General features: G+C 48.5%; 1 protein-coding gene across 1 annotated transcript in view; it reads left to right on the forward strand.

Annotated features, from left to right (window-relative positions):
- ptch2 (patched 2) overlaps positions 1–9,892 on the forward strand; it is a 40,527-nt gene extending 30,635 nt beyond the window's left edge. Inside the window, exons 18-22 of the mRNA XM_035420802.1 lie at positions 1,203–1,340; positions 1,694–1,836; positions 6,477–6,885; positions 7,179–7,713; positions 8,134–9,892. Coding sequence (XP_035276693.1) covers positions 1,203–1,340; positions 1,694–1,836; positions 6,477–6,885; positions 7,179–7,713; positions 8,134–8,168 — 1,260 coding nt within the window. The 3' untranslated portion in view covers positions 8,169–9,892. The remainder of the gene's footprint in view (positions 1–1,202; positions 1,341–1,693; positions 1,837–6,476; positions 6,886–7,178; positions 7,714–8,133) is intronic.
- Positions 9,893–22,828: the final 12,936 nt, after the last annotated feature.

A 22,828-nucleotide genomic window follows, 5' to 3' on the forward strand; every position in this document is an offset into this window, starting at 1 on the left:
GAGGCAGATCCGTTCCGGGCCTAAGCGTGCATTGTCACGTCGCCTTTCTAAGCCGTGTCCTCTGCAGTTTCATAGCCTATATGTGGCCGCAATAAAATGGGTTTTAACATTTCCAATTTAACCGTGACCGAACCGGGACCCCTGCCGACATCAAAGGGCGCGCGAGGCCGGGGACTCTCACAACTCCCCTCTCTCTCTTTTCCTAAAATAAAACAGAGAGGGTTTTTTTCCCCCATTTTTTTTTTTTAAGGAAGTACATTAGTGGTTGAAAGGATGTCAGGAGAGGGACAGCAGAGCAGAGCACAGAAATGAGGGCCCATATTGTCTTTTGTTTGACAGTGTCAGTCATTTCCCCCGGGCCTGAAAGCGGGGGGGGGGGGGGGGTGGGGGGGGCGGGACAGGGGTTAGCAGGTGAGGGGGGTAACTCGATGCTGTGCAGATGACAGTGGCATCCTGACTGTTTGGTCGCGGCCCCTTGTGTGCGCACGGTCCGCGGTGCCGTCAGGACAGGGGCCATTTCCATGTAAATAGGGCCCGGAGAGGCAGAGAGAAAAGGGCTAAAAGCAGACCCATAAAAAAAGGGGGGAAAAAACACTGCCTGCAGTCTGCTTTTCAGACCTGTGGCCTCCTTTTACAGTCCGTCTTTGAGAGGATGTCACCCTGCCACTGCTGGAGCTAACTCTTTCTCTCTCTCTCTCTCTCTCCCTCTCTCTTTCTCTCTCTCTCTCTCTCTTGCACTCCCTTTCTCTCTCCCTCTCTTTCTCTCTCTCTCTCTCTCTCTCTCTCTTGCACTCCCTCTCTCTTGCACTCCCTCTCTCTTTCTCTCTCTCTAGCTCTTTCTGTCTAACTCTCTCTTCCTTTCTCTCTCCCTCTCTTTCGCTCTCTCTCTTTCTCTCTCTCATACATACACACACACACGTGCACACACGCACACGCACGCACACACACACACACACGCACACCCGCTTTAATGTAGTCACACACACTTTAAACAGAAAGTGCTTTGTGTAACCGCTGCAGGCCTCATTCCAGCGGTAGGAAGTGCTTTAAGTGCGCTGCATTTCGGCGGCGGTAATGAGCGCTGAGAGAGTAATAGTTCTCAGATACCAACGTGAGGAGGAGGAGGAGGAGGAGGAGCGAGTGAGGGAGCGAGCGGCCGGCTCGTTGCGATCGTGGCTAACCCGCTGCTCTCGTCCCGTCAGGTCTTCATCTTGGCGATGATGACGGTGGAGCTCTTCGGCATCATGGGACTCATCGGCATCAAGCTCAGCGCCATCCCCGTGGTCATCCTCATCGCCTCCGTGGGCATCGGGGTGGAGTTCACCGTCCACGTCGCCCTGGTACGCTCCCCGCCCCCCAAAATACCCCGCCCCTCTCGTACACTGACTCTCCTATCAGTGCAAGGGACACCCAAGAATTCCTCTCCTCTGTTACTTGTCTGAGAGTCAGCTACCATTGAATAGGAATGGCCACAATGCAATGTGAATATATGGACTTATAATGATAAATATCACTGCGGTATATATTCTTAAAAACATATATTCTGATGGTAAAAAGTATTCAGATATAAACATATATTGTGCAGTGTGGCAGTATCTCTGTGATATATTTTATTGGAGTATGTTTTTGGTGGGGGACGGCTGTTGCGTTATGTTCCGCGAGCGTTGCCTCACTGACCCGCTGCGCTCCGCAGGGCTTCCTGACGGCGATCGGGAACAGGAACCTGCGCTCGGTGGTGGCGCTGGAGCACATGTTCGCGCCCGTGATGGACGGCGCCATCTCCACGCTGCTGGGCGTGCTCATGCTGGCCGGCTCCGAGTTCGACTTCATCATGAGGTGAGTCTTAAACCCCGCCCCCCCCCCCCCCCCTCCTGCCGCCGCCCCCCTACTGAGGGGGACGCGTCGCACCACGTCTGCGCCGCTCCCTAACGACGGGCCCTGACGACAGGACCCTAACGCCCAGGCAGTTGTCGGGTTCATCGTGGGGGGGCGGAGGGGTGAGGTTTTGGGGGTGCAGGTGGGAATGCGTGCCCCCGTTTCCACCCCGCCCCACCTGTCCCTGTCACTCCACACCCCCCCCCACACACACACCCCCACCCCTCAACCCTCCCATGCACTCACGACAAATGGAGAAAACATTATGGGTGTGTAGCAGCTGCTAGTAAACACAACTGCGTTACTGCCTGGGCAGACACACACACACACGGACACACACACACACACAGGATCTGTTGGTCTTACAGCCTCCGGTTCAGACGCTTTCCAGAGCCCACAGAAAGAGCCCAGGCCCCGCCCCTCCCTCGGTTTGAACTGGTCAGCCGAGCTCCTGCCACCAGGCCTCGTACCCCTTTCCTGCACCGCTAAAAACAAATTCCTCCATGGGAGAGAAATGGCGGGGTTGGGAGGGGGAACCACCACGTACAGAAAAAGCAAACGCTGCCGTGCTTTCCAGCCGAAAACCCCGGTTCATCCGGGCCCCGGACCACAGCCTTGAGGGCGGCCCGCGCTCACACAGAGCCCTCACTTAAAAGCGCCGTTCGGTCAGAGGAGCAGGGCTTCGAAAAAAAAAATAAAAAGCTTTAAAAAAATAAACAAATGCAGCCGGGGTGGCGTCCTGGCAGCTCCAACCGCCGTTCTCACAGCCAGCGACTTCACCCAGGAGGTGAAATGATAAGTTCCCCCTTTCATTCTGCAAGAGACAAAGGAAGACAAGGAGGAGGAGGAGGAAGAGGAGGAAGGAGGAAGGCAGGGTGGTGGGAGGGGTGTGGGAGGGAGAAGGGGTTGGGGGGGGGGCAAGGCCTTAGTGGGAGGAGGAGGGTGGTGGTGAGGGTCTGGCTGGAAATCGGGGTGGGGGCTGCAGCCTCACACCAGGGCATTCACGCTGGGAGGTCCTGTTTAGATGTGGGGGGGTGAGGGGGGGGGGAAACGGTCCCTCTAGCAGGGGAGTAGCATAAATACTGTGCTGTAAACATCTCCTCACTGTGGCACATGGAATAAACAGCTGAACATGCTCAGCATCCCCTCTCCCAAACCAGCCCCCAACCCTCCCTCCGCACCCCCTACTCCGAATGGAAAAGATTACAGTTTATATAAACAACAGAATTCCTAACACTCGGTCTCCTTTGGAGGTCTAACCCCAACCAGGGCCCGCGGATAGTTTAGGTTTTTCCCCCCTTAAATAAATCACGCTCCACTTTCGGAATGTTGACTTAGTAAAATAAACAAGCGACTTTTTTTTTTTCTTTCTTTCTTTCTTTCTTTCTTTTTCACGTACATTGGATAGTCAGAGCGTGGGCCTCTCTGTCTAAATAAAAGGAAGTGGACTCGGGCCCGAACCAGAGGTGGCTGCTGCGTCTGCTCCTCCCTCCCCCTCGGTCTCTCCCTCGCCCCGGCCTGCTCTTTAAAGAGCTGAAGTTGTGCTGGGGGACGGGGGCTACGGGTCTTCATTTTGAAGTGGAGGCTTAGAATTTGCCCAAATGGCTTTTTTTTTAGGAGGAGGGGGGGGGAGGGGGGAGTGGGGAGGGGTAGGGGGGGAGTTTTGTTGAAACAGATTGCCCTCGCCGTGCCGGGTTTTCAAAGCGCTGCGGCCCACACTGCATTCTGAGACTGCAAACAGTTGAATGGGAAACATCACAAAAAAACGGCAGTCTGAAGTGGGGGCCTGTATGGCTTTGTTAATGAGGCAGGCAGAGGGAGGGAGGGAGAGAGAGAGGGAGGGAGGGAGGGAGGGAGCTGGAGGGGAGGAGGGAAAGAGAGAATGCCTGGTACTCAGCAGAAGAGGGCCTCCGCTCGGCCTTGCGGCTTCCATCGCGTGACTTTCGGGACCTCCGTCCCGCGCTTCTCCCGCTCGCTGTGGCTCCCCGCTCAAATTTACGCCCAGGACTGGCGGGGTGGGCGGGCTTCCGGGGCCAGACCGCAAAACTAGCGTCAAAATGGGCTTTTTGGGGGCAGCCCGGTTTGACAGGAACACTTTCCTGTTCACCGCGTTCTGCTTGGCGAGAAAGAAAAGATGAAAACTACTTTAAAACACCCTTTACTACGGTTTATCAAGAAAATGCTAGATTTTTGCACCAAAAAAATAGTTCTGGTTCAGCGTAGATTTATGTGGTGCTCAAACCTGTGAGAGTAACAGAGCCCAGCGGTTCGTATCCCTGACAAACCTGTGAGAGTAACAGAGCCCAGCGGTTCGTATCCCTGACAAACCTGTGAGAGTAACAGAGCCCAGCGGTTCGTATCCCTGACTATTAATGGTGCGATTAACCCACGGCCAGCCTTCACAACAGATTCTGCCCTTATTTTCCTTAACGTGATTGTTTTCATATTATATTTTCCCATAAATCCGAGTCGGATAAATGGTGGATTTCGCTTGGGTAAACAGATAGCCTCACCGTCTGTGGAGACAAAGTCAGACAAGCCAACAGGCGGCAGTTTCCATTACGTTGGTAGGGGGAAATGTTACAACCAGATGTGTACAACATGTAGCCTTTTTTTTTTTTCTTCTCTTCAACGTCCACGTTGGTGTTGCTCAAGTCTTCCGGAGAGCGACACGAATGCTTTCGAAGGAGGTGAGCCACGAGAACTTTCTGGAATGCTGGGAGTTTTTTTTTTCCCCCCACCCCTTTCCTTGTTTTTTTTTCTGGCCCCCCGCCCCCTGCCCCCCAGCCCCCAGCCCTCCCCTCCCCTCCACCTCACGGAGCCCTGAACCACAGTTAAAAGAGCTGGGAGCCTCTCTTTCATGTAGGCGCTCTGGTGCAGGCCTCTCTAATTTCCTCATGCGCTCTCTTTCTTGTGGCCGAGAAGCGGCCCCGTTTCCAGAGCTCCGAACGAGGAGCGCAGAGAACCGGGGCCCTAAATTACAGCCCTGCGCTCCATTACAGAGCGCGGCGCGGCGCCGCGTGACTCATCCACCGGGCCGCGCGGACGCCGACGGCCCCTCGCGGGTCCCACAGAAGGGCCACCTCTCCACCGGGATCCCGGGGGCTTTTGATGGATGAAACAGAACTGGCCCTCAGCAATGGCTAGAAGACCGCCGGGACATGTGTAGAAAACATGTTTTGTTTTGCAAGGATTTTATTTTTTTTGGGGGGCGGGGGGGTAGTGTCGCGGTGCCAGAATCCACGCGGCCTCGGGCACTGTAGAGCGCGGGCACCGCGCTCACTCTTCCGCTCGCCGACACGCGACGCGATGGCGATGGCGGGCGAGGCGGTTGGCGTACACCTTTGTCGAGCCAGGCGGTGTGATTATTAAACGGGGGACCACAGAGTCGCGGAGCCGTGTCAACAGCCTGTCTTCTGGAGTAAACTGTCTCTAATCTGATTGGGTGAGGAGTCGGGACTCATCCGCCCCGTTGGTGAGATGTAAACACTAGGAAACGGGGACCCTCCACAATCGCAGTCCCCTTCGCAAACCGAGAGGCCGTTACTCAGGTTGAAAACTGAAGTGTGAAGTTCTCAGATTGCCAGGCGTCGTCGTGCGTATTCTGTCACAAATGGTCACGATGCAGGTGTCCTAAGGAGGCGTGTGCCCTCCTTCACCGGGTGGCTTTTGGGTCGGAGCCATCTTGCCCGGCACGTTGCCGCCCGCGCGCCTCAAAGCTGTTTCGCAGGGGTTCACCGAAGGTACGCTCGAGGAACGGCCGGGTGTAAAAGTCCTCTGAATCTTTTCGACGGGCTGTTTGGGGGGGGGGTGGGGGGGAGGGGGCTGTCGAAAGCTGTGAGGTCAGAGCCAGGCTCAGCATGGACGCGTAGTAGGCCCCCCCGCCCTGCAGAGACCGGGGCCCGGGGCCTGTCTGCTGTCAACATGGCGGTGCGTCACCGCGTCGTGAGCTGAAACAGGACCTCCACCCGGTCGGATATTAATCTGTGGAGGAGAGCACTGTGTTAGCCAGGAGGCGGAAGGTGCGTCCCCCCCCCCCCCCCCACCACCACCACCACACCCCACCCCCACTACTACCCTTGTGTAGACCGGGGGGGGAGGGGGAGGGGGAGGGGGGGGGGGGCGCTAGTGTGTAGGATCTGCTCGCTAATGTAAACACATATTTTCAGGAAGTGGCGGTCCTGCGGTGATAGATGAGGGCTCCCAGAGGGAGGCCGTGCGCTGCCGAACTGGAGCCCAGGAATTCCTCCGGCCTGTCAGGCCGCCAGCGCAGGGGACGCGGGGAGAGGAGGGGAAATGGAGGGGAAAAAGGGGAAGAGAGTAGGGCCCAGGGCCTGGAAGCAGAAAGTCCAGAGGGGGTCACGCGGGAGTCAGGGGTGGGTCAGAGGAATGCTACGAGTCTGGCTGCGTCACCCGCCCTACCTTTGTATTTTTTTTTTACGTGTTGCTCTGGGGAGTTGTTTTTTCCCCCGAATGGCCGTCGGTAACCTTGTCGTATCCTCGGTGTAACGTTGGTGTAACCTTGACATAACCTTGGTGTAACCTTGTCGTAACCTTGGTGTAACCTTGTTGTAACCTTGGCATTTTTTTTCCATGCGCAGGTACTTTTTCGCCGTCCTCGCCATCCTGACGCTCCTGGGGGTCCTGAACGGCCTTGTCCTGCTGCCCGTCCTCCTGTCCATCATGGGCCCCCCCGCCGAGGTCACGCCCGCCGACAACGGCAGCCGCCTGCCCACGCCGTCCCCGGAGCCCCTCCCGCCGCCCATGAATCACCACGGCTACTACGGCGGCCGCTACCCCCCGCCGCCGCAGGGACCCCGCCGCCACGCCTTCTCCGAGTCGGAGGACTCCTCCGAGTACTACTCCGAGACCACCACCACCGCGTCGGGCCTGGCCGAGGAGGAGTACAAGCACCGCGACCGCAGCGCCTACCTGGCGGCCCCCACGCCCCCGCCCACGTCCCACATCCTGCTGGAGGCCAGCAAGAACCCCAGCTTCCCCAAACTCACGGTACGGTCTCGTCCCCCCTATCAACCGTCAACATCCCTCCTCACACAGTCCGGTCCTCTGCGCTGACCTCGCTCCTTTCGTCTGAAGTCGTCGAGCTTCTTGGCGCGGCCATTTTAAAAACGGTGCCATAATGGTGTCCTTTGTAGTCGCTGTTCTGTAGTTTGTTCAGAGCGGCTGAGCTCGCAAAGGTCCGTTGACTTTGATCAAAAAGTAAATGTAAGCTGAATTGATCTGCGCCACCTGGTTCCCCTTTGAGGAAAATAAAGCATCTTGTGTCTGTGCCTCTCTCGCAGGTGGTAAAGCCATACAGCGAAAGCTCGAACGTCGCCACCAGGAAAGAGCATCTAAATGGAGCCGGTCAGCCCACCGTCACCTCCGTCAGCTCCCAGATTGCCCGATGGGATAAAAAGCAGGATTACACCCAGGACCAGGGACCCAAGAGGCAACATTTACCCAGCGACAGACCTCAGGGTCCCGGCAGGACTAATCACTGTGGCCCCAGGCCTCAGTACAGTAGCAGGCCGCATCATAACAGGACTACGATGCCGGGCTACAATGCGGGAACCAGAGTTCAGGGGCCCGGTAGTGCCGTCACTATGGTTACCGCCACCGCCTCGGTGACGGTGGCCGTGCACCCCAGCTTGCCGGGGTCCTACAGGGGTTACACGCACGAGGGGTTCGACGACAGCGAATCGGACTGTTTCGAGGAAACGCTGGGGACGTCGCAGGCCCGCGGGAAAGCCGCCGAAAATTCCAAGAGGAGCACCTTGGAGCTCCAAGACCTGGAATGTGAGGAGAAGAGGCAGCATCCCACTGAGCAGGCTCTAGGTAAGCCAGCTTGCACTACTTTATGGGGGTGGGGAAAAAAAATCCACTAATGCAGTCATTTGAATCAAGTCTTGGATTTCGACCATGGACTCCGAGTCTTGGATTAAGACCACATCTGCCTAATTGGGTCTGGTGCGATACGTAGCTTCTCTGTGAAGGCCAGTGCCCTGCCTTCGGTCCAAGACAAACAGAGTCATACAGGCAGCGGTCAGGCTGGGAGGAGGGAGGGAGGGAGGGAGGGAGGGAGAGGGTGTAAATAGTTCTGAAAGGATGATAATATCTTCACAGCTCCGCACTAGCTCAACTTGTCGGCTCTCGCCTTCGCCAGTGTAAACAGGGTCTCCGCTTTCACAAGGGCTCGCCGAACCTGACCCCCCCCCCCCCCCCCCCCCCCCCCCCCCCCCCACTTTTCTTTTTCAGGTGGCCCACGGAACCAGGCAGCCAAAGACCGCTAGGCCCCCCTCGTCTGGAACCCATCTCTGGCTGCCCGATTCGAAAGTCCTGGTCCCCCAACTCTTTCTCAATGAACTGTATATAGACCTCACACAAACAAAAGGATTTATTTTAAAAAATATTAAAAGTTCTTGTTTTAAGAATATATATATATATAAATATATAAATATATATTTTAATACTAAAAAAAAGAGGGAAAAGCTATTTAAAAGAGTACTGTATAACTTGTGTATTCTGTTATGTAAAAGTCAGATAATGTATAAGTGGTTTTTGGAGAACTCCTTCCTTGTATAGATTAAGAGATGTGTAATATGTAAAAAAAACGTTCAGAAAAGTGAATTGGTATAATGATAATAGTTTATTGAAAATAAGGTCAGTGTTTGTTTTTTCGCTGCTACTCTGAAAGAACTGAAATTATTTGCCTTGAAATTATGCAGTACCCCCTCCCCTTGACGCAAGTTACGGAAAATAACATCGGATTAGTTCTATTTCTCTGACATCGCATTCTGATAAGGGGGCGCTTCTGAATTGTCAAAGATGGCGTCTCGTTTACTCACAAATGGTAGAACCTCGACTCAAACAGTCCCGTCCTCAGACTCTGTTTGCATTTTGCAGACCTACAGTTTCCAAGTGTCCGCGTGGCCCTTTCCTTGCTGTGTTTCTGGAGTGCTGTGGTCTCTCAGATAACAAGGTGTTTTGTGGTGTTTCTTAGCAGACCCCTCTCTTTACACACGTTACAAGAGCATCCAGTGTGTCCTTTTCAGTTTCCTTTGCTCATTAGTTTGTAAGATGTGTCCTGGATAAGAATTAAATACCTAAATGGAATAGCTTGAAAATTATACAAATCCTAAAAAAAATAAAATAAATAATAATAATAATAATAATAATAATAATAAACTCTGTAGGACAGATAAGGATTCTGGTTCTAAAAAAAAAAGGTTTCCCCTTGGGTGTGGTTAGCTTGTTCCATTTCAAGCAGGGATCCTTTCTTGTATTCAGTACAACTGCTTTCCTGTGCACCCAGAAATGTAAAAGCTATGTCAGAATACCCAGCATGTGATTTGCCGTGGGTTCTGAAGGCGTGAAGTGATGCTGTTTTAATGCGGCAAGGGCACCACCGTGTATTGTAGTTCTCAATATGTCTGTTACAAGATTTCACTTTTTGATTTACTGTACCTCTGAGCTTTCTTAGTACCATCCACCGCGACTGTTCGTTGTCCTGTTGAAAACTTCGACCCATTCATTCGCAGTCCGCATTTTGTTTTACTTGAAGAAGCTGTGAGATAAGGAATTGTTCTAGTATCTAAGCTGTATTTTGGGTGAAGTCAGTTTGTTACCTTTTTTTTTTTTTTTCCTGTTTTGAGTAGGGGGTGGTTATGATGAATGCAGTGTTCACCCAATTTTATATTCAAAGGGAATTTAACAACAACAAAAAAAATGAAAGGGAGGTTTTTTGTTAACACTTGTTGGCTGCTTTAGGGCGGTGGTACATATTACTACTGTCCTGTGCAATTGTGAGCAAGCTATTCTTTTTAAAATTTTTTTTTTTTTTTTGGTCAGGCTGGCACAAGGGCAACTTGTGATGTCAAACAGGGGGGCTTGCGCCTCCAGGCCAGAAGGGTGCTCTTCTCTGTTCCTTTATAGTCAGTTTAGGCTTTGCCAGTATTTCTGTGTTTGAATTTTTCATTTTTTTATTTATACCTTTCTTTGTCTCAAGCAAAAAAAAGAAAAAAGAAAAAAGAAAAGAAAAAAATGTAATGGTTCACTATTGGTCACATCACTGCCAGTTTAAATGCAGGGAAATGTATTTGATTTAAATGGCAGCTTGTGTTCCTGTTCACACAAACAAGCGGAGATGAGAAATAATGTAGCTACTGTACATTCTGGAAGAACAAATCAAAAAACAACCCACATCCACTGCTTAAAAACATCAGTATGTAAGTGGTAGGAGGGGATTTTTATTTTTTTTGAGGGGGGAGGGGTCATTCTGCATTGGGTTGTAGTTTTATTTCAAATGTTTGTCATGCCATATAAATTATTTATATAAAATTTTTATTTTTGTAGTTTGTACAGATGTTAGCCGCCAGACTGAAGTTTTATTTTTAAAGAGTAAATATATATTATATATAATTATATCTATTTGTTGCTGGGGTTTTTTTCGGGAGGGGATGGGGGGGGGGGGGAGTGGGGGGGAGGGTGTTGCTGTCGGAACAGGTGACCCTTTCGTTTGGAGAAAACCGTACACTTGGAATATGAAGGAGAGGTGCGACTGATGCTGTCCGCCATGTTTTGTTTCCTGGCCTTTCCTTCTTCGTGTGATAGTCTGAAGTATCTCTTTTGTCAATGTCTAAAACACTGTGACTGCAGACAACTGTTCAAGAAAACCCTCGTGTGACCATCATTTTCCTTCACCTTTTATAGGAATTGAACTAACAAAATAAATTGAATGAAAAATTTTGAACCTGACTCTTTTTGTCTTTCCTTTCAAAAAACGAAAAAAAAAAGTGGATTGTCCTGCTGCTGCTGCTGCTGCTACAGTTAGGAGTCCTGCTACGGTTTAATGTAATTGGTGATCTTCTGTTTTCTGCCTGTGTTCTGTTTTCTCTATGGGGAAGTGGAGCACTTACTAAGTGACCACAAAGCCGATAAAATCTCGGCCGCTCAGAGGGCAAAGCTGGGTCACTGCTCAGAGCCGCAGAAAAGGGATTTTGGTCAGTGTTCCGCATTTTTTCACCACTTGGTCTTGGTGACTGTATGCATGCTGTTCCAAACAGAAATAAGGGCTAATTGAGCTGTTAAAAATACTGAACCGATCGTGGGATCGCTCGACAGAAAATATTACACCGCTCCAGATGACTGAGACAAATGTAGTGAAGGGAATTTTTTTTTTTTTTTTTTATCAGTTGGGCTCCTTAAAGAACGATTGCCACCCGGATTAGCAGCCAGTGTAACTGAAAAGAGGGTTCTTGGGAAGCGGAGTTTTGTGAAGTGACTCCCAGCTCCTCGCGTGTGAAGTCTGTTCCCCGGGTCTCAGGTGTGAAGCCGTAACGTAGGGAAAGGGGAAGTGGGCGGACCGGGGCAGGTATTGTTTAAGTGGTAAACGACTGTTTGCTCTAGTAAACGGAGCTTTTTTTTAACGCCACCCCCCCCCCCGCTCCCCAGCTTTATCGGTTTGTTGACGAAAGCGGCGCGTACGCGCAGGGCGAGACTGAGGAGGTGGGGGGTGGGGGGGGGGGTCCCGAGCTTCCTGCTGCGGGGGTTACGGCCGCAGGCCCGCCGTCCCGCCACGGCAGGCCCACCTATTAAGATGAAAGGCGGGCGCAGTAAATTCCAGCGCTTCCCACAACAATGTCTCAGGTGTCAGCTACCTTGGGCCCGGGCAGGAACCCGATACGCCTGCACCCTTTTGAAGTCACTGCCATGCCCAAACAGTGAAGGGGAGAAGGGGGGGGGGGGTGAGGTGAGGAAGGAGGAGATGAGAGGACACACCCTCTCCTTCCCCTCCCAGACCTCAGGGTACCTTAATGTTGACACACAACCACAGTGCAAAAAGCCAAATGTAAGTCAATCTTAACGGGTACTTAAATCTTATATTTAAAATAAAATAATACTACAAGACAAAAATAATTCCAAAAAGGTGAGACAGTTTGACTCATTTAAAAAATTTGCCAGTGGGGTAAGACAATTTCATTTAACAAACAAAAACTTAAAACATACTATTTTCTTTTTAAGTTAAAAAAAATAATAATTTCAGTCTCATTACAAGTCTGTCTAAAACGCATGTTAGGACAGACTTTTTTGCAGTGAATAAGCTTATGTTGCTTGCACAGAATCTCAAGTTGAGACACAGCAAAAAAAAAAGGAGAGGCAAAAACAAAATGAAACGCGATTCAATGCATTTCACACCACCTGAAGGGATTTTTGTCCCGTTTGTATTTTAAACACTAAAACTCCTTGGCACACACCTGAAAGGCAAACTCTTTATTTTACCACAGAATTATCACTAATTTATTACAATCGAGATAACGCTCAAGATACTTTCATGTATTTAAAATTTATTTAAAAGGTTAAAAAGGCCTCAGGCTTCTCTCTCTACGGATTAGGCACCAAACAGCTAACAACAGATAAGAATATATGAAACATCACTCATTTTATATCAAACAAAATTCATTTCATCCAGAGCATCAATTAAATTCAGTCTTAAAAAAATCAGTTCATTTTTAACTTTTGCTAGCCTAAGCAATAGCCTCACCCGACCTCCAAGATGGCCCCATGGGCTGCTGTTTCTACTCCTTTTAATCTTCACAAACCCATATGGTCCAAATGGACACTCGTAGTGACCAGTCTACGCAACAAAAATTTACAGATATGATTCAATTTGCATCATTTATGAGCATTGTATGTTAGGCGCTGAAAAAGGTATCCACGTTACTGGAGTGAGGAGGGATGCCATCCCCAAGAAAGCCAGTGTGTGTCCTCAGACGACACGACGAACACCTGGACAATCCCCGTCCCGGCCCTGCCAGTGCTGTGGAGGACAGCCTGAGAAACCCAAAGAGTGAGCAGTGCTGTGTGTCCCCCGAGGGCTGCCATGAGTGGAGCATAAACAGAATTTCATGTAAACCCTCCAGCTTCCCAATCTGAGTTCCCGAGGATGACCATCCTCCGACCGCGCCCTCACGCCATGTCGAGATGCCCCCCCCCCCCGCCCCCGCCCCGGAGACCCACAGGTGGCTGGGGGACGAAGCTCTCGCTGTGGGGCGCAGCGGCTGTACCCAGTTAGCACAGACCCTAACGCTGCTTCCTGGATCACCACCCATTCACCACAGGCTTATTCTGTTCCGCCTTCAACATTATTCTCTCCCCCTAAATGAATAATAATGAAAAAAAAGCACACACACACACACACACTTAGGACTGTCTCGCCAATCCAGGGATTCAGTTTCACCAGCGCAAACAAATCTGATGGCATTTATTACCACAGCCTGTCTGTCTGGCCATAGGAAACGGAGCTTTTTATTTGGATATCAGTACCAGGGCATGAGAGCCAGCTGCATCACTTCCACTGGCAGTTCAGCAAGGCGTTTGTTGGCTTGACATTCCGAGAATGTTTTTTTTTTTTTTTTTTGAGGCTGTACCAACGTTTACCGCATTTTGCAGACGTTGCAGAAACACGGTCAACGTGAGAACGCGCGAGGCCGGCCCCTTTATCCTCAAACTATCCTCTTAATGACCCGGCTTTCCGTAACAAGGGTGACGTAAGGATCGCTGTGTCGCTGTAGCTGTTCGGTGTAACCAATGGCAACACAGTGCGGTTTCGCAAATGTGGGGCTGTAAAGCTATAGAACCGCCATTATAAAATGCACTATATATTTACATATATTGGGGAAAGTAGGTATGCGTATTCCAAGTTGCTCCCAAGCATAGATACAGGACCTTCAATTTCCAGTAAATTTCCGGTATTTTCTTTGTTTTATTAAGGGCACAAATGTGGGACATTCCCCCTGTGCTGAGAAGCTGTGAGAAGCTTCAGTGGAGGTCCGGAGGGGGAGGGGGGGCTGGATGATTCATTTCCGGGGAAAAGCGTGGATAGAGTTTTAGGAAACTGGCACGGCTGGGTCACGACTTCCCGCGGACGCCGATGATGCCGTGCGCTGGAGGAAGGGAGCGAGATGGCCGAGGTGATACCGGGCGCAGCTCATTCAAGGCCCCCGTTTGGCAGGACTCTGGGCGAAGGGTGCCAAGACTGAGAGTGGCACTTCGCTGAGCTGAATGGGGGGTCCATTTGGCCAGTCTTTTCTTTTTCCCCTCGCCCCGTCCGTTTCTATGAACTTTATCAACAGAGATTAATGCTGGAGTTTGAAAAGAGAGAGCGAGGGATGTTTTTTTTTTTTTGGGGGGGTGGGGGGGGGGGGTGGGCGAGTGCAGCGTGTGTGTGTTGGGGAGGGGAGGGTTCTCTAGGGAGGAGACGCAGCAGTTGGCACTAGCTGAAAGACCTTATCCTTTTTTAAACAGAGAGCGATGTGTGGGTGAGATAACAGATGACATCTCCAACAACAGACAGCTCAATCTAGGTGGTAAAAATCAGGACAAACCAGCTCTTTTCACGGCAGGGCTCAGGGGGGAAAGAAGTGGGAAGAGGACAAAGGAGCCAACACATGATCCTCGCCGCTGTCATCCTGGGTGGTCAAGGGATGAGCAGCCATTGTTGTGAAAATTCAATAGGGCTGATTAGTGTGTGTGCGTGTGTGTGTGTGTGCCGCATGTCTGTGTGTGCGTGTGTGAGCGCGCATGTGTGGTGTGTGTATCTGTGTGTGCGCGCACATGTGTGGTGTGTGCGTGTGCGTGTGTGTATGCGGCATGGCTGTGTCTGTGCGTGTGTGTGCGCACGTGCGCGTGTGAATGTGTGGTGTGTGTGTATGTGTGTGCGCATGCATGTGTGGTGTGTGTGAATGTGTGTGTGAGCGTGTGTGTGTGTGTGTGTGTGTGTGTGGTGTGTGTATGTGTGTGCGTGCGTGATGTCTGTGTATGGTTGCCCAAGAGTGGTAGAAGCGTTTAGATAATTTAGAATATTTTTTTTGCCTAACTTTTAGATTAGCACATCGAAGTGAAATAATGCGTGGCTTTGACATTTGACACTTTCATGTGACACACAAAGTTTGAATGACCACATTCTCTTCAGAGGGTAGGATGAAAAAACACAGAGCCAACTTACATGAAATAATTAAGGCAACATTGGGGATTGGGGAGCATTGCTTTGGAAAAGAGCTTGTTTAATTTGAGTGAGCTAGGAATGTTTGTTGTGACTTGAATTTTTGTGCGTTGAAAACATTTTTTGTTAAGATACCATTTCTTTTTGTACGATGTTTGTTATGAGTAACTGATAATAATAATAATAATGCATATAAATGCATGAACCATATTTTTGTCGTATTTGTAAATAAATTATGGCTAATATTTTCAACGGGTTATTGTATACACTTTCGACCTACTAATTGTATGTCAGTAGATGATCTATAGGCCTAGATCATCTGCTACAGTAGCCTAGTTAAAAAGTAGTTAACACAAGAAATTCCACTGCAATCAATTTTAGCGTTGACACTTCAAGAAAATAAATAAATCTGCCAACAGGAAATCCATATGGCTCCCCCTTCATGTTTTTTCTTAAAAATATATTTTGAACACCTACTTAAATGGCCATAAACGGTCAAACTGACCATCATTTATCTTGCTTATATGCTTGATTTTTTGACCGCTGAGTGTACCGTTGTTGCAAAAGGACTCCACATAGTACCCAGCTGCAGCCCCACAAGCCCCTGGCAACAGCAGCCTGGGGTTTTAGGGCCTACCTTATAGTCATGTAGCCATGCAGTCATGAATAGGGTTGGGTACTGAAACCTGACAGCACTATGGTCTCCACATGACCACTACCTACCAGAATGAATTGCAATGCAGATTAAACGTAAACGTAAAAATGCCAAAAGCAAAACTGTCTGAAGTGTGGCTGTGTTTTAGCCAGATGGATTCAAACAATGGAACTTGCCTTTGCAATAAAAAAAAAAGTTGTTCTTTAATGTCGTTGTTTGCTCGTTATTTGAAAGAACTTTCAGGACTGCCGTTGAGGACAGGCACCATTTAGGTTCTGTGCCCATTTTGTCTGTCTGTCCGAGTATCCTGCAATTGGCTACTTTGATCAGATGTTGCTAATTGGCAGAATATGTAGCTCAATGTCCAATGGGGAGAATTATTGATTGCGGTACTAAAGCATGTCTGATGATGAAATCTGAATTATGTGTGTTCATGAGGTCAGCATGTACAGAAGTTAACGTTCTGCAGGGCTGAGAGTCACTGGTCATCGTGGTTATTTCTGTAGAAAACCCTGAAAAGGGCCAACATTCTTGGTGCTATACAGGTATGGGCCATGCCCCGCCAAGCTGTAACTTGGCGGATGGAATACCTGCTGCCATCCCAATATGGTGTTGGTGGCAGGCGTGAATTCAAAAGCTATGCATTTACCATGAATACACTGAATGTGCTGTCTGTCTGGAGCACTCACATTACAATAGCGAGAGCTGGCAAGCTAAAAGTAGCTACTGACAGATGGTATAATTTATGAAGAAACTTAATTTGCATGTGAGAGCACTTGCTGAACTGCCTTGAGACTTCAGCAAATTGCATTACAATGAATTCAGTTAGCGAGCAGACGCTAACTTATCCAGAGCGAATTAGTGCAGTGCCTGCGTTCTACAGTCAGAAAAATAGTTAGCTGGCTAGCTAATCCGTTTTCAATGTCTGTTGACATTGGCTAAACAGATAGGGTAGCAAGCTACTGTGTGAAACAGTAAACCCTTCCACACTGGTATTGCCAGACATGCTAAGCTAATTTCAATAATGGCATATTAGTTATATTTTCTGCTGGTACTATTTCTCTACACACTGATTTTTTTTTTTTTTTTAAAGCATTTTCTTTATCATGAAAATAGAATGTCATGGACCAAAATCTATCCATTTAATCAGTGGGTTTATTCAAACAATTACGGTAATCAATACTAATATAGCAAGATGCAGGCAGTGGTGTATGGACATCCTAAGGTTTATAACTGCTGTTGTACTCAGTCAGTTGAAAAAAAAAAAAAAACAACCCACCCTAAAGTAATCTTTCAGACCATACCTTATCAGTATACTTTTATAGCACTATTAGGTTACCCTCTATTGGCAGTTACAAGTGCTCCCACACGCAAATTCAGTTTCTTCGTAAATTCTACAGTCCTAAATGACTGCAATTACCTCTGTTGGGATAAGGATTTCGTCATGTGAATTGAGACCACGAGGCCAGTTATTCATTGCATCTGTAACAAAAATTGTTCTTAACATTTTTATGAGGAGAGATAAAACAGCACGTGTTTTTGGTATTACGGCTCCTGAGCCTGCTGTCATTACATGTTCGTATGAAATATATATTTGAAATGCCTTACCAGGTGGTCGAAAATCGTGCTCTCGTTTTGAATAATCAACTTTATGTTTGGGGAAAAACATTTCCGCGTAGGCTATCCGAAGGTTTATTTGGTCATCCACAAGGCAAGCCCACGATATACCACACGTGACAAGTATAAGGTTGTATCTTTGTGCCCTTGCATAGGCTGCAACATACATCAGACAGAAACTCCAATCAGTACTGACTTCACTCCAACGAAGGGAGTGGAAATCAATATTTATAAAATATCCTTCAAACTAACAAATGTGTTCGCAATTTGCAGGCCCACTTTGAGCAAGGGGAACAATATGAATTTTCAGGCAGGCCAGGCTTAGTGTAAACATGTTTTAAATAAACAGGAACTAGCTTAATGCCGTTTTAATTGGTTCATTCTGGCCCGCGATGTTTACAGAAGGGCCAAAGCATGAGCTCGTAATGCAAACCCAGTGTTTAGAAGTGAGCTGTTTGGTTTCAAACAATAACAGTTTCAATGCCAGCCGCATTGGGGGCGCATTGTGTCTCTACGGGGCCTCTTTTTGGCAACGGGAGATCGTGTTCTGTGCGAGCTGCGCACCACACCTTATTGCTCAAAAAACAGACGCCGTTCTGAAATTAAGGTGGAAGTATAATCACGAGGTGATGCGCAATACATTGCATTCTGAAGCAAAGAAAGCACGCGCGCTGTAATTAAACGCACGCAACCGGCAAAAGGCGTAGCCTATCGCAGGCTGGCAGCACTCATCTGATGTGGCCAGTGCAACATGTCGCCTGGCACACCAAGCTCCAACACATATGCACGTGCGTGATTGCTCCGTCCAGAAATAGAAAGGAACAGACTCCTAAATGAGTATTAACGGCATTTTGGAAAACCTCAATCATCTGTGCCTGCATGAACACATTTTCCAGCCTCAGCACAATAGTTACTGTGATGATGATGGTGATGATAATAATAATACTACTACTAATAATAATACATCATATTGATACAGAGCCTTTTATCTCAATGAGGAATTATGTAAATGCGACGTTTATTATTATTATTGTCATTATTATTATTAGTGCAGTGTAGTGTATTAACAGTGTAGGTCTGGAAACTCTCTGCATCGCCCTCCAAATTGCAGCACCCACCTGCACTTATTAAACTTGAGTAAGAAAGGACTATACACCTTCACTGATGAACTACAGGCAAAAGGAAAACACCATGAATAAGAAAATTAAGATTGCTTACTTTCCTCTGCAACAAATGTTTGTGTTTACTGGATCTCAGAAATCACGTGTCTATTCTTCTCCGTAAGGTAAATAGACTCCAAGGCTGGCCCCAAAAAAGCAAACGTACAAATTTTCCCTTGTGATGAGGTCTGTTTGCAGTCAGGTTCTGTTTATTTGCAGTGACAGCATGTGGCCACCAGGTGGTGCCATGCAGGCAAAAAGCAAGAGGAATCCTGGAAGAGACCCCACCACCGACGAACCACATGTTGAATTTGTTCATCAGCGAGGATGGAGACACACAGGCTCGCTTCAACTCTCAGAGCCGCTCAGTGAGATAGAGTCATTCCGTAGTACGGAATTTTCCAGAGCACCCCCTAAAGCAAACGAAAACAAAAACATAGACTTTGACCGTTCTGGCTCCTTCTCGTTTCTTTCCTTTCCCCCCCCCCCCCCCCCCCCCCCCTCTCTCTCTCTCTCTCTCTCTCTCTCTCTCTCCTTTTCATTTATAACTTGAGACCAAAAATGACTTTGGGCTGGAGACAGTAATTGCTCGGAACTGCGAGTGTTGTGGGAATCCTGCCCTCGCACAGACAGCGGAGATGTTAACAATTACAACACGGCGCTAGGGTGTGCTTCCCGTGGAGACCGCGGGGGAGACTGGCGGGGGGGGGGGGGGGGCAAGAAATCCCAAACAAAATCACTGTCATCGCCTCGATCCATCACCGCCACTGAGTGGCCGGCGCTCCCCGCCTTCCCCCGCCAGCGCGTTTACTGCCCCGGGGCTGGACTTGGGGCCGGGGCCGGGCCCCCCCCGGATCCCACGCTGCATTAAACGCGTGGGGGCCCCTTGGCTGAAGGCCCCGTCCAGAAAGGTGCAGATGTATTTCGTATTAAACGGGGGGGGGGGAAGGAATTCGGCTTCGGTTTGGTGGCAGGACACATTTCTGTCTGCTTTCCGAGCGTGAAAACGAACGGCAGAACATGTGTTTGTGTGTATAACGTGGATTTTATATATATATACACAGTGTGTGTGTGTATATACCGTGCGCATATGTACATGTATGATATATGATAAATATATATACGGAAGGGTGAGAGAGAGAAATAGAAAGATAGAGGGTGGGATTAAGGCTGAGCGATTCCTCATCACCAGTGGCAGCTGCTGAACAGATGATGGGAGATTATCTGTACTCTATAATCATCATCATCATCCAGGAAACTATTTTTTTTATTGTTCTGAGTATGATGTACTGGCACGCAAATTTTCAACCGAGATCGCCCAATTAGTACGTCACTCCGTCTAACTCGCTTCCATCCGAGGCAGCATTTTCTCTGCGTAATTCACACAAAATCGTTTCAGTTAGAATTTTTGTGACTGAAAAAGAAAAGAAAACCTACGGGGCGTAAGTAAGAATTTCCAAGACTCTGGCCTGCATACCTGTTCATGCATCTGTGATTGTTTACATACATTACCTACCCCTTCATTTTATAGATGTGGTTGCACCTGTGTTGACTTGCCTCCTGGCTTGACACACTGAGAACGCGCATTGCTTCAGGACCTCATCAAACAGGACCCGCTCGACTGGGAAACCCCAGACTCACCCTTCAGAAGACCCTGGGGAGAGGGGGACAGATCTACAGCAGAGCGCTATCGTGGAGCTAGTTCAGTTTCTAATACGAACACACACTCAGAAATATGAATGAGGACAGGGTAATTATGTTCAGAGGCCCACCAGGACTCCTCAGACCACGATAGTGCCGTTAATTGCAGATGAGCGATTTTCTCCTTCCTGAAGAGCCTGACATGCATTATGCACCAGTACAGAAGCAGGTGAAGCATGGGCTCTGTTTGAGGGAGTACAATAGACAATGTATTTGTTTAAAATTTTCAGTACAAAAAAAAGAATTATCTGACAGTAAGCGTACAAAATAACTTAAAGCTGCATGCTGCCGGTACCTAGTAAATGTCAAATGTATCACTTAATTCAAAACGGCATTGTTCAAGTCTCTGTTTCTATCTGCGGAAATATTAATTCAAACTCTTTTATCCATGGCACAACACGTATTCGGGTCAGAGGTCGTTCAACATGCACAACATAACGTGGCTGACGTTAAGTAGGAGTGAAGTATGTTATAGTGAAATATATAACGCTTTGACTGGTTGTGCGCTTTGACTGCCCCCTGGTGGCTATAATGCATAATGACTAGCAACTTGGGGAAGGAAAAAAAAAACATAGCAATTGCCAGAGGCAGCGCAACAGGGGTGGGGAATTGAGGCACAGTTGTGCAGGAAATGTGCTTATTGGCCATGCTTGCATGTCTTTCCCGACCAATATGCGCGAAACATTACACAGTCAATACAAATGTGTTTTCACAACAGAAAACGTTGCTGATGCATGTCTTCGTAATACACAGGGACAAAACAAGCAGGAAACAGATTGTCTTGTCTGCAAAAACCTACACCCCCGCGGGCTTTTGAACAAACCAAAAGTGCTGCAATATGCATTTAGCGAGGACATTTCAAACATGTTCACGTGATTACCTTCCCCTTTCAAACATTTAATTGTACACATACGTTCCTGTGATTGATTTGGTCTGTGTGCACATTCAAACAGAAGCGAGCCCCCACACCCCCATCATCAGGGTCAATTTTGGATCTGTTGGATTGCAGAGCACTTCTCGAGGCTGGCGTAGGCCCACAACGCCGTGGGTCTAGGTGTCGACAGATACGAGCGCAAGTTCAGTTACTGCGCTCGCGGTGTTCAGTTGAGCGGCGGGGTGGGGGTGGGGGCGGTGGTGGTGGGGGTGGGGGTGCGGAGAGGGAGAGAAGCACGGAAAAGAAAAACACGGGGTCTCGCGCTCTCCCCCCCCGTCGGCTCGCTGGGTGGTTTGTCTGTTTATTTAGTCTGTGGAGGTGATGGGAACAGAGCAGCGGCCGCTGCCAATTTTCTTTGCGCTGAGAAAATATTCATGCGGACAGCTGGAATCCAGGGAGCGGAGTCAAACAGTCTCTCGGCCAACAGATACAAGCCCGCTCGCATGAAATGCATTTCCAGATCGAGAAAACCAGAGCCTGCTCCTACGTCTGTTCCCTTTGAATCCGGCGAGATAATTAAAGTGTTGGAAAGAGGAAGAAACTTGGGCCTGTCGTCAGTCTCGTTTAGCACACTTACAGATATCATCCTCCGTGCTGCCAGGGGATCTTTTTAAAACCTGACAGAGATGTGAGCCCACCTCTGACAGTTAAGATCTGCTAAAACAGCGACAGTAGCATCACATTGACAGCAACTGAGGCCTGAGCCAGGACCCACCCAGCAAACGCAAAGCGTTCTCACAATGTTACTGGAATGTTTGTCAATCTTATGACATCGCCACTACATGGCGGTTAACGTTGGTGAGGACATTTGTGTGTTAGCTGGGCAGGGTCCTCCTCAGTCAACGCTTTATAGTGCATTGCATTGTGGTGGGAGTATGCCGTCTTGTTGGCCAAGTCTGAAAGCCTACGAGCCTTACGATATCTTCCTGTGTGGATGTGGGAGAGAGTTTACATAATCCAGACACAAGCTGACTTAAGTTTTATGGATTTATGGTCTTAAAAATCCTACACATGTGTAGCACGTCTCTTAGCGGCAAGTAAAATAAATGCATTCGCCGGAATTGCAGTTTTCCTTCGCGTACATCCTGTTAACCATTTCAACCTGCCAATAAAAAATACAAAAAACTGATTACTAGGGCCACAGCAGTGCAATGTTGTGTGCGCCAAGGACCAGTGTGGGCGCAGGCTTTTGTGATGGACAAGATGGGAGACGCCCTGGTATACTTTCTCGCGGCCAAGCAATGACTTCACACTTTTGTGTCGGTGTCAGTGATCTCAGATGAAGACCAGATGAGATAAGGACGCCAGAACACACGGAATGGACCGCACCGCATTTCTCACGGGATTCAGCGTCCGATAGAAGAGCTCTGGTGAAAAATGCCAACCTTAAGAGACGGCGGTTCAGGCAAGGATTATCCGATTAGCGCTATTAGCTTGCAAGTGGTTTGTAGGCTAGCCTTTAAAGCACTGTTTGGAATCTGGGAACTCTGTACACATGCAAGAACAAAAAAAAAATTGCATTCCTTTGTAGCTGCCATGTTCAATGGAGGGAATTAATTTAAGTTGACATTTATGGAACATATTTGGTTATTTGGTTCCCTTCAGTCTCAAAAAAAGAAGAAAAAATATGCAAGGCAACAACTGTATACTCATAAAAAATGATTAATTTGGTTTGTTTGTCAAAACACCATTTATATATTCTAGAAATTGAATCAGTATGTCATTTTTAAGCAGATTGCATTAATTTCATTCACACTAGTTAACTTCCCACCCTCATATTGTTCATTTTCCCACTGAAGAACCATTTTGACAAAAGGAATTTCAAGTAAGTTCTCTGTCCTGTAAAATTCATATGAATCCTAATGCAAAATGTAACAGATGCC

Source organism: Anguilla anguilla, chromosome 6 (assembly GCF_013347855.1).
Source record: "Anguilla anguilla isolate fAngAng1 chromosome 6, fAngAng1.pri, whole genome shotgun sequence".
NCBI lineage: Eukaryota > Metazoa > Chordata > Actinopteri > Anguilliformes > Anguillidae > Anguilla > Anguilla anguilla.